The 12,098-nt window shown below is 42.6% G+C and overlaps 1 protein-coding gene across 2 annotated transcripts in view; it reads right to left on the bottom strand.

Annotated features, from left to right (window-relative positions):
* Positions 1–5,012: 5,012 nt before the first annotated feature.
* ABCG1 (ATP binding cassette subfamily G member 1) overlaps positions 5,013–12,098 on the bottom strand; it is a 53,768-nt gene continuing 46,682 nt past the window's right edge. For both annotated transcript variants that reach the window (XM_058831439.1, XM_058831450.1), the window contains exon 15: positions 5,013–11,887. In XM_058831439.1, coding sequence (XP_058687422.1) covers positions 11,659–11,887 — 229 coding nt within the window. In that variant the 3' untranslated portion in view covers positions 5,013–11,658. The remainder of the gene's footprint in view (positions 11,888–12,098) is intronic.

Below are 12,098 nucleotides of genomic sequence, written 5' to 3'. Positions count from 1 at the left end.
CTGAGAGCTCCCCTCAGCTGAGTCAGTGTCCATGGGCCTCATTTCCAGCCTCAGAGAGAAAAAGCCTTCAATGAAGACTCACCCTTTGTATCTGCAGCTCTGCACACCGACATCGCCATGCAGAGGGTGCTGAATAGGCAAACAAAGTTCTGAATAATTTTCTGGAGGGGAAAAAAAAAATAGGTCAACTTTGTGATTTTTGTCAGCAAAGGTGGTACAGGAACCCACTTGTGTCAGTTTGTGACACAAAGGCTTTGTGCTGATGGAGCCATTACGCAGTGAGTGACGTTTAAAACCCCAAATACCCAACAGTCCTAAACTGCAGCCGTGGCAGCTGAGTGCCACCAAAGCTCCAGCTTCTAATAAAGGCTGAATAGAACATGTTTGACATTGCAGACTGATTGCAAAGGTGCTTCAGTGAGTGAAGATGTTCTACTGGCTTTTAAAGCAATTGTCGTCAAGGGAAAGGTGTCGGAAATCGTTCATTTTGAAGTAATCAGGAGAGCTGGGTTTGGCTGACAGGGGAGAAAACTAGGACAGACAAGGAGCTCTGAGCAGATGGGTGATAGCAACAAAGAACAAACCTGTAGCCACGTGAACAAGGGATTTAACTGCAAATACCTCCAAAAAAAGTGTTTTTTTTTAATGTGCCACTTCCTTCAGGTGCCGTTCCCGAATGACTCCGGGTAGGGTATGGATCCTGCTACAGTGTCACACACCTCCTCTGGCAAAGCTTGTGCTCAAAAGAAAGATTTCAGCAAGGTGCTAAACTGAAGTGAAAAAGAATATGGAAACTGAAATCTTCCTCTGTTGAGAGCAGCCAAATCACACGGTGCTGCCACAGGTCTCTGTGTGAGTTACTGCCTTTAGTAAAGCTTGAAAACTCCACCATGATGCCATTAAACAGCTTGGAGAGCAGAAAATAAAACACAAGGACCAACCCTTGCTCCCTGTGTTAAACCCAGCACCTCCAGACCCAGATTCAGTTTCCAAGAGGTCGCCCTCACTGCCAGACTGAGCCCAAAAAGGAAAATTCACTGCTCTGGGGTGATGGCTGCTAAAGCTTCCTTAGGAGCAAAGTTCAGGTGAGAATTTCAGAAGCTCTCAGGGGAGTTTTCCAAGCAGCTCTCTGCCAGAAGCAATAACTCTCTTTGGGCAGAAGAGTCCATTATTACTCTGCAGGCTTTTCCCCCTGATCTGAGCCTTCTCCTGAAGCATTTGAAAGCTGCCAGTGCTGGTGTATGAACATCAGGATGGTCCCTGTCCCAGCACACTTCACCAGGTACACAATGGGACTACAAATGTGTCCTCAGTACTAGGAGAAAACAGCCAGACAAACAGACTTTGCTTTAGAATATTTGTGCTGCAACACAGAATGCATCCTAAAACCAGCTGGGTAGCACTCAGGTGCTGTAGAAGAGGATGCTCCTTTTTCCAGTGTTTGGAAACAGGCTGCTCCTTCCCCTGCCAGGTAAATTTTCCATTTTTCACATCATAAAATTTTGTTTCATACAATTTCCATGTACCAGAGGTGGGCAGGGTAAGAAAACAAATTACTTTCCTGCTGGAGACCAGTGTTTCTATTCCACCTAGCTGTGATAACTTCTTGTGTTTTGTCATCTCCCTTTGCACACCCATGGGGGCAGCCAGAAATCCCCCTCAGAGAAGCCACCAGACAAAGACAGGCCCTTGTAGGGTCCTGTTCCCACCTGTCTCTGAGTTAGGTCTCTCCACATGTGCTTCTGTCTCAGAGCATAACAGGAGGTTGTTTTGGTAAACAGCAGTCTTGAGTGATTCAGTGCTAGAACACCACAACAGAAATGATAGTCTGGAATTCTTGAAGTAAAATATTTCCCTGCAGCTGAGCCAAATATCTGAATTGCTGAACTTGTTGCAGAAATTCTAGGAAATTCCCAGGGGTCTAACTTGCCACCAGTGTGGACTGACACTCCAGTTTATAGTGTTTTCAGAAAGCTTCATGAGAAGTAAATTTGGTAGGTAAAATCCAGCTCCTTCCTGCCACAGAATGAGATTTTCTCTGCATTTTACCCTTTTTTGAGACTTGGCATTATGCCCCACCCAAGGCATGCTCCACCAAGACACAGAATTTGAGTTTCAATGAAGAGAAGGAGCAAAATTAAAAGGTTTACTGTCTCTTCTATTGTTCTTTAAGTACTTTGGGGTTACTGTCTGATTCTTACACAGGAGAAGGAGAAAAAGCATCTGTAAGACTCTTGATGAAGGCACAGAATCTACTTCATATTTGATTATACATACTACAGGGATAAGAAAAAAGGTCCTAGGAACCTAGGTGGAGCTTTATTCTGCCTGTCCAGCAGAGCAAAACAGGCAGTGGGACAAGAGAATGACTTTGCTAGAAAGAACTGGGGGAAACAATGCAACTCTGAGGGGTGTTTTTGCTGTCAGAGGCTGAAAATGGATCAGCTTCATGTTTTGATAATGTTTTCTGTCTCTGTAAGAGCATTTTTTCTCAGCCTTCCCATGTGTGTGCAGGCACAGGCTTGGAACAGGAATGTCAGGAATCCAGAAAAGCCATCACACAGAGTTAACAGTGCATAATAAAATTCACAGATCTTGAAACAATCTTCAGGCACAGGGAGGAAAAAAAAACACAGAACCAAACGAGGCTATGAAATTTAAAATGCACTAAACAATAGAAATCGATGCAATTAGTGTCAGTTTGACTAATCCAGCCCTTGACAGCTTTTCTGCCCCTAAATGAAGCTGGCAACACTTCCCACTGTTATAGATACATTTTATATTGTTGGCTTTTCGCAAATATTAAAATGAATGTTATGTGTATAAGAATGAGAAATTTTGTTGTATTAATATAGTTTGCTTTATTTCTGTTATTGATGAAATTTAGAAATAGTAGTATAATACATATATGTTAGGTTATGGCATAGTATTAAAATAAAAACTGCTTTTGTTTGTATAACCCAAAGACTGAGAAAAAAATAGCTAGAGAACTCCTGCATTTGTAAACTATCTTATCCAGATGAAGACAGCAGTGACCAGAACTCTGGGGGAGGAATTTATTGCATTTCTGGTATCAGAGAATGTAAATCTCAATAACACCAAGAAGATTGATCTATTGAGAAAGGGGCAAGAGAAAACTAAACAGAAGAACACCAAAGATCCTAAGAAGAATGTATGAATATGTATGAGAATTTATGGATATGTAGTAGGATTTTGTTTTTAAGGGACAATCCTTTGTTAGTAAGGTGTGCTCTCTTGGCTGAATGCAGAGACACACGGCTGTATCTGTACACTTTACTGTATTTTTTCTCCTAATTGTTTTTTTATTAAACTTTTAAATTCTATAAAAATTATGTGAACCTCGTTTTTCACACCACCAAGGCCTTCATGAAGGCTGTCCCATGGGGAGATGTCAGTGCTGCTGGCAGCACAGCACCTGCTCACCGCTCACCTGGGCAGATCCCTGCATCCTCCCATGCTCAACGAGCCCATCTCTTACCCCACCCACCTCCTTGGCTTTCCATGCCTTCCAACATGCATTCCTAAGCAGGTTTTAAATGGATAGCTGCTGGAAAATAAAGTTTTCTTTATTTTCAAACGCTCTTTATTTTATGAATCCATTTGGTGTGCATGGTGGATGGGAATTGAGTGTGAGGTTTATTAATTTTTGCACAGTTCTAATGAGAAGTTTATGGTTGGGTTATTTAATAAGCATTAATTGCCATATAAAATGCTTGAAGTAATTTATGTTGCCACTCAGGCTATGAAGGACTCCCATTCCTCCTCCTCCCCTCCTGATCTATGGACAACAGTTGGCACAGGGAGGCATTTAGGTTTTGGGAACATAATTCCTTCAATCAAGTATTATTTCCAGGGCTATAAAACATAACATAAAAGTATGATCTCTGTCATCATGAAAAAACTGTCTTGAAAATGTAATCCTGTTGCATCCTTAGGGCAATCCATGCTTTAAGCATCACTGCTCAGGTTATTTATGAGTGGGTACTTGTGAAAGTTAGGCCAGTTCTCTTTGAACTGTGGTGAGCAAGGCAGGCAGTTTGGTTGCTGTGGTGGTCTGGATGGGTGGCAGAAAGACAGTAATGTTGTCTAAGCTTGGCCTTAAGTCAAACACCATGAAACAACCTTAAAAACTGCATGAAAAACCACCCAGGGAAAGTGAATATTTGCCAAAGCACAGCACACCAACACTGAACCCTCCTCCTGGCACTGCCAGGTCAGGATTTCTGCCCAAGGGTTTCCCTGCCAGTGCAGTAGGAAGCAGCAGGAGCAGTAAACATCTCACTTCTTGGCCAGTGTGGATCTTCAGGAGGAACACAGGAAATGAAAATGCTGACTTTCTAAACCAGCTGAAGGCTTTCCAGAAATGCCCAGAGGGCTGCAGAACATCCCACAGGTGCTGCAGCAGAATGAGGGAGAGCGGTGTTTGTTATAAGGGGAAATGGACAGGTGGGACTGGCAGGATAAAACTGAGTTTTTCTTCAGCTGGGGAGAAGGGAGGAAGAAACCCACCCACTGCAGAGTGCCAAGCAGAAGGCAAACAGGGAATGATCCTTTCCTGCTTCTTGTAATGAAACAGCACAGGGAACATCTGCCACTTGCAGGTAGCAAGGGCAAGATGAACAGAAGATTTAGTCTTTGGAGGAAAAATCCACCAAAATTCCACGAAAATATGAAAGTGATTAATTTCACTGGTTCAGGAAGTCCTTCAGTTGTAGGATTTCTCAGAGAAGCACCCTCTGATGCTTTCTTGGGTTGGAAGGGACCTCCAACATTGTCTAGTATGACTGCAGTTCATGCTTTTAAGGATTTTTAGTGGATATTTCTGTAACCCTCCTGTACTGGGAGTTACCTGAAACCACCCCAATTGCAAACAGGCAATTCCATGTCCTTGCTGGCTGCCAGGATCAAGGAGCAGGCAGTGAAAATGTATCACCACCAACACATCTTCCCCTTCCCTCAGAGTGAACACAGGACCAAAGGCATCTGTCTGAAAATAATAACACTTTATTTGATTTTGTGTGTGTGTGTGTTACGTTATCATAAATGTTCTCTAGTCTCAGAAAACAAAGCCCTAAGTCTGGAAAATAATGCACATACAAATCTCTTCTTACAGGTATTAAGTATACAGAAATATACAAAGATTTCTCTATTACTGTAATATATCATCAGAATGCCCCACATCCCACATTTTTACTCAGGTTCACTGTACCGGGAAGCGTAAACTACAAAGGTAACAAGCAACCTGAAAAAGACATGGTTTGTATAATATAATTACATTATATGTATATATATATATCTACAACAGTGCAAATATATCACAGCGTGCAGGCAGCAGTAGTCTCTAGAGAAGCAGAATAAAATTGATTCACAGTAATGCAAATGCATTACAGAAACAAGAGACAACAATGACATATTAGATATTCAGAATATGCACACTTTAGCACGCTGATTTAAAATCATACCTTGCATTGACTCTTGCTTTGAAAAACAAAAGAACCGAATGTTAAATAATTCAGTAACAGGTTCAAGGGCAGAATCTCACAATAAGGTCAACTGACTCAGATAAGGTATTTGATAAATATTTACTGACACAGGTAAAGGCTTGGCTCCACTGCAGGACTTGTTATCTTCTTCTTTTAAGATTTATCAGTGTAATTGCTTCGAATTTAATTTTCTTTTGCCATGATTTAAGAGAATTTTTCCTTTTTTTTTATTTTTAATTGATCAACAATTCACATTTGTAAAGGCTGGTATAATTATCATTGAGGCCAGGAAAGCTGGTTTCTGGGAGTAGCAGAAAGGAGTTTGCATAATGATTACCCTAAATGGGCCACTAAATTAGCTACTGTGGGGTCAGAAAAAAAGACATCACAGATGCCACTGAAGTAGAAAACCTCGTCAACCTTTAGAAGTACAAGCTTCCATGTTGCCTTGCAATCTGCCTAAAAAGACATTTTTGAATTTCTTTTCTTTTTGAAAGAGTAAAGCACGCCCAGAGATCCAGCACATTGGGGTTTTGGTAGCTCAAAGAAGTCTCCAAGTCACCCACCCACCTTTAACCACCCTGCACTCTTCCCAAGCAGCTCATTTTCACACCCCACGTGGACAGCAGCCATGAATATCCAGAAAAAAGGGACACAAGGCATGGGCTGAGCCGCAGGGAAACCCCCTGATAAAAGAAAAGAAACAAAAAAAAGAACCAGCAGTAGCTGCAAAAGCTGGGTGTGTCTTGAAGGCACAACCAGTGCAGAGAGTGCAGGCTGAGCCATGGCCATGCTTGGTGACAGGAGACACATCCTGACTTTTTGTTTTACAGTGCTGGCAACAGGTCCCAACAGAAATCTAAATCTCTTAAAGAAAGGTTCTACAGCTGAAAACTGCATGAAATTATCATCCACCATAAGATTTCAAAATGACAAAAAGACTGAAGCTGAATCTTGTGCTCTACGGTACAATTACTCCTTCAGAAACTCTACTTGAAATATGTACAGAAACAGAAATAAAGCATTAAACAGAATTAAAACAAAACTTGCTATGTTTGCAGGCTCAACCTGAAACTTTTAGACACGCAATATGAAGAGTGGTATGTGGGCTGATAAAAATCACTCCGTGGGATGCACCAACAACCCCATTGTGTACTGTGGGAACAGGTATTTAAGAGGAGGGCAGCAGGAGTCAATCCCTGAAAATGCCACTGCCCCTGTTCACTAATGGCAGAGCTCCTGATGAACTCCAGTGGTGCTCAGCACATAATTTCTGCACTCACCAGTGCTGTGTGGCACTGCAGTGATCAGCCTGTCACAAGTTGTCACACAGGACATGACACCGTGTCATTTTCTGCCTACTTCTAGTTCCCAACAGCTTTTCACAGGATCATATGTTACAAATGGATCTCCACTCAGAAATTCCTGAGCAGCTGCACCCTGTGGGGCTGTTCTGGTAGGAAATAAAGGGTGGCATCCAATGAAGGATGGAGGCTCTCCTTACTGCTGTATTTACAGAAATATTTTTAATTGTCTCTTACAGCAGTAGCCAGATTAAGTTCTAGCTGGGCTTTGGCCCTTCTAATTTCTCCTTGAATAACCTCACAACATCCTTGTAGTCCTGCTGGGCTGCCTGCCCTGTCTTTCAAAGGCCATACACCCTGTTTTGTTCCCTGAGCTCTAGCCAAAGCTCTCTGCTCTGCCAGGCCAATCCTTCTCCCCCTGTGGCTCGTCCTTTGGCACATGGGGATGGATGGCCTGCTCCTGCTGTGCCTTTAGGATTTCCTCCTTAAGGATCCCCAGCCTTCCTGGACTTCTCAGCCCTTCAGGGCTGCCTCCCAGGGGACTCTGCCAATCCAGCTCCCAAGCACAGTCTGCCCTCCAGAATCCGAGGTGGGGGTTCTGCTGCCACCCCTCCATCTCCCCAAGAACCAAAACCTCTCATTTCATGTTTGCTGTGCCCAGGAGGATCTCCCACCGTCACATCACCCACCAGCCCTTCTCTGTTCACCAGCAGCCCCAGTGGGGCATCACCAGTGCCCGGTTCCCTCACCAGCTGTGGCAGGAATTGCCTCCCACATACTCCAGGAACCTCCTGGACTGTTTCCTCTCTGCTGTGCTGTATTTCCAGCAGAAATCTGGCAAGTAAAAGTCTCCCACAGGAACACTGGGCATTGACCACAAGGCTTCCCACGGAACATTTCATCTGCCTCTTCATCCTGGTTGAGTGGTCTGTAACAGACTCCCACCAGGATATCTGCTTTGCTGGCCTTCCCCCCAGTTCTCAGACTCCCAAAATCCACCCAGCACTGTGTAAATAGGTCAGGTAGGATCTCTGTGAGGATCACTGGGGTGCCACAGGTCAGTATGGACCACACTTCCTTGCAGGAACGAGTGTTTAATAAAACATTCCTTTCTGCTGAGAACACAGAGTTTGACACAAAAGTGTGGATGGAGCTGTCAATCACCTGAGACATCCAGTTCTTGGACTCAGGTTCATTATCTCCCACTTACATAACCAGCTCTCCCTGTTACATGAGCACATATTCCTCTCTTTTAATGAAAATTGGTGCTTTGTGCTCTAAATTCTGAGAGCCCAAGAGGATTTCAGCACCAGTCTTCTTCCACTCCCTTTGACCTGTAACAATGGAACCTTCTCAATTTCTTAAGAGTAGAATTTGCTTTCCAAGTCTTTTATTTAATTGTAAATAATAATGCTTCAAGTTGTTTTTTTAAAAACCTTCAGGGTTTTTCAGATTATATGCAAGTTTCCACAAAGAAAAACAACAAAAAAAGTATGAAAGACCTAAAGTCTTAACTAATGCACACAGTAACCAAAGCAATGTCTCAAAACAAGTCAAAATAGAACAAGGAGGCCAACAGGACACTGAAATCTTCCTGCAATCTCAACAAAAATCATACATTCAGTTTTCAAGTGACCTTTAGACACCTTTTTCCTCTTCCACAACTTTTAGCCAGGCTGTGACTGGTTCAAATGGTAATAGTGGCATTGACTTCAAGGAGTTTATGGCTCTTTATATATGGCTATAAAACTGAGGATTTTTAAATTGAGGGTTTGAAGAATCCTGCTGGCCTTATTCTTCCAAGTGAAGCCTCCAGAGCTTCACAAAGTGCTGCTCAACTCACCAGCACCTGCATGCTCAGCCCATTCACCTGGGAATGTGTTTTATACGAGCCTGTTGGAATTTATCTCCAGGTAAAGACAAAAAAAGCCAACCTGAGACTACGTTGAAAATCTTTGAAGTAGATGAAAACATAATTGGGATGGATTTTAAATGCTTCTGTCCCACAGCAGTGACAAAAGAGAGATCATTAGTTAATTTGTGAGCTAGGGAGGGAAAAAATTATTATCTCATCTATGTGTGTCACTGAGCTCCCAGAGAATTACTTCTTTACTGGGATACTACAGTCTGAAATCATTCCTTAGAATAGTAACTTCCAGCTAAATGCTGCCAGCAGAAGGCTGGAAAAAGCGAAGCTAACAAAAAAAAGGAGTGACAAAAAATATTCCCAGAGCAGGAATTTTCTCAATAACATCCATGGAGGGACAGATTTTTTTGGCTACCATAACACAATACAAAGTTACAGTACAGGAGGACATACTGGAGGCTACAAACATAAAATGAGACAGTCTAAAAAGAGAGGAACAGGCAGAGATAAGACATTATCCAAGGAATTCATACAGCTAAACTGGTCTGAATGGGAGAGAAGGGCATCCTGCAAGATAGCAGTGTGGAAATGCCAGCAAAGTTACCTCATTTGGAACACTGCAAGGGATTGTCAGGGTGCTATTTGGTAAATGGTGTTGGTAAACACAAAACATAAACCCTGAAGCTGTTCAGTGCCAGGGATGTCACACTCTTTGACCTCAGCTTGGACCAGAAGTCTGCAACCCAAGAGTATTTTGGCAAATGTAGTCCTTGGTCTGCTTGCAAAAAAATGTTTGAACTGCCTTTAATACTCACAACCACTTTGAGAGTCTTGAAATAATCAAGGCATGTTTTGCTGAAGGGATTTCAGCTTGTGCCTTGTTTAAAAACTGTTCACAGCTGTGAGTATTATTTAGAATAGCTCAAACTCTTAATTTTTCAAATCTGGCAGCCATATAGGTTTATACCTGCTCGTGATTATGCCTGGAAAAGCTGCAGAGCTGTTCAAAAGCTTTTTGAGAAAAAACAGCAACAAAAATTATGCAAAGAGGCTGTGCAAGGAATTTGGTTTTTCTTCTACAGTAAAGATTAATTTTGCTTTCACAGGTAAACCTTATATTCAGGGAAAGTTCAGCTAGCCTTCCTAAAATATGTGACTCGATTTAAAACCTTCCAGACAACAGGCTTAGTTCAGATGTCCTGAGTTCGACAGATTCCTGCAGTCTGTGTCTGTATTAGTAAATCAAACAGAGCCTGGGCACAGGTCAGGAAAACTGAGAAACAATTTTCTTCCCTGCTAAAATGCAGAGCTGCAGCCCAGCACAGCCAGAGCTTCTCCAGACAGTGTTTGGGTTGTGTAAAAGTCAATCCAGGGACCATTCCTGTTAACCCCAGCTGCCTGAGGACTGGCAGAGCTGGCCCTGGCACTATTTATTTCACTAGGACAGACACAGCCACGGGGTCTTGGAAGTTTGTGAATTTTTGAATCTGCTGGGGGCCAGAAGATGTGCCAGGTGTCTCTTACCTGCCCTGCTGCCATGAGCTGTTGGGCTCCTCGAGGGTTTGCTGACACTGAGCTGCCTCCAACCTGCCAGACTTCAGCATCCTGATGGGAATAATGCATTTACAGGAGGTGCAGGACTCACTCAGGGGTCTGGGACACGAAGATAAATTCACAGTCACGGCAGAAGGCTGTGCAATTTGCACCAAAGCTCGCCAAGTGTGAGTATGGTGGATTCATTTGGGGTTGAAAATGCAAATCCATGAAAATAAGTGACAAAATTCAAACCAGAATTCCCCCCTGCCAAATTTACAGAGGTGAGATACCCAAAATAACAGTTTCATTGATGTTCAGTTCAACTGATTCTCATGTTGTTTATGTAGACTTAGGGATGAGAACAGAACTGCCTGGCATACCTAGACCTGCAGTGTTACAAGTCATTTGTGTATTTTTTGGAGAGTCCTACACAGTGTGTTGCAGATATAAATGAACACCTCTGGATGAGGCAGTCACAGGCTCTTGCACTCCTTTAACAATCACTTTAGGGACAGATCCTGCTTTCAAAATTTAATTCAAAATGAGCCTTGGAGTGCTTTGATTTTTTTTTCAGTTGCAGGAGGTAGATCAATGAACACAGCTAGTATCCCAAAATATCACAAATACTAAGGATTTGAAGACACTGAAAAAGAATCTTTTTTTTAACCATTCAGTGACAGCTTGACCATGTCTAACTGCATGTGCTATCCAGTGCTGCTTCCAAATGGGACCACAGGTTTCGTGCAGATTCAGAATCTGCCTTTTCTTCCTGTCATTACAGTTTTCAGATATGAGACCAGCTCGACAAGTAAAGCACCAGAATTCTAAATTCAGACAGAAACAAAAATAATTACTTGAATCACTTTAGGTTTCTTTTAAAAAAGTATCCGTATTAAAAAGATATCTTTACCTTATTAATACATTTACAGACTTTTAGCCAGAAGGGGTAATTCCGTGGAAAAGAATTGCAAAATAATACATAGAAAACTGCAAAGATGAAATTCAAAAAGATGAGAGAATCCTATTTTCTTTGCATTCCTCATTTTGCATCTCACTACCTTGTCAACTAGAGATGACATTACACTATTCTGGCCACCAGGACTGGTATCCCGGTGACCTTATTCCAAAATTGGTTTTCATAAGGAAAGCTCCTGCAGCCAGGTTTCTTGTACAAGTTACACTGCCTCAGTATTGATATTCTGTGGTGTAAAATTCCCTTCTAGTTCTTCTTCCTAGTTAAAGCTAGAAAGTGTAATGAAAACATGACCCAACCCAACTGGACTGATTGGTTTAACACTGTATGTCCACTATCCCATTGTGGCTCTCCATGGGCTCGGTCAGCATCTGGCTGGGCACTGGGGACCAGCCTGCCACAGTGAGACAATGTCAAGTGCCCTCTATTGCATGTCTAAAGTTCTCCTACTGCATTGGCTTAGCTGCTTTTCCTTTACCTCTCCGCTCGGATTTTGTATCTGAGGACAAAATAGGCAATCAGGCGCAGAGAGAAGAAGAAAATCCCAAGAACAATGAAGTCCAGGTAAAGTTTGGCATTTTCTACATCCAGTTCTTTCAGGATGGCCTCTGATTTTTGAAAGTGGCAGGTGTCATCTTTGTCACAATGCAGATCTTCTCGGTCCAGTCCATAGATGGAGAGGATGACTCCTTCGAACCCATATCTGGAAAGAAGGAGGGATTACAAGGACAATCCTGATGATCTGGTTAAAAGTGCAACACAATCCCTGTGAGAGCTCAGCTGAAACGCTGAGGGATTCAATATTGCTCTGACACATCTGTCTTGGGGCACAGTTCTATCCCTGTTGCAATCAGACACATCACATGTCACGGGCATTTTACGTAAGAGGGAACAAGGGCAGGAGTTTTGCCTTT

The sequence above is a fragment of the Poecile atricapillus genome, chromosome 1 (assembly GCF_030490865.1).
Source record: "Poecile atricapillus isolate bPoeAtr1 chromosome 1, bPoeAtr1.hap1, whole genome shotgun sequence".
In the NCBI taxonomy this organism is placed as follows: Eukaryota; Metazoa; Chordata; class Aves; order Passeriformes; family Paridae; genus Poecile; species Poecile atricapillus.
This window is presented reverse-complemented; position numbering and strand designations above follow the sequence as displayed.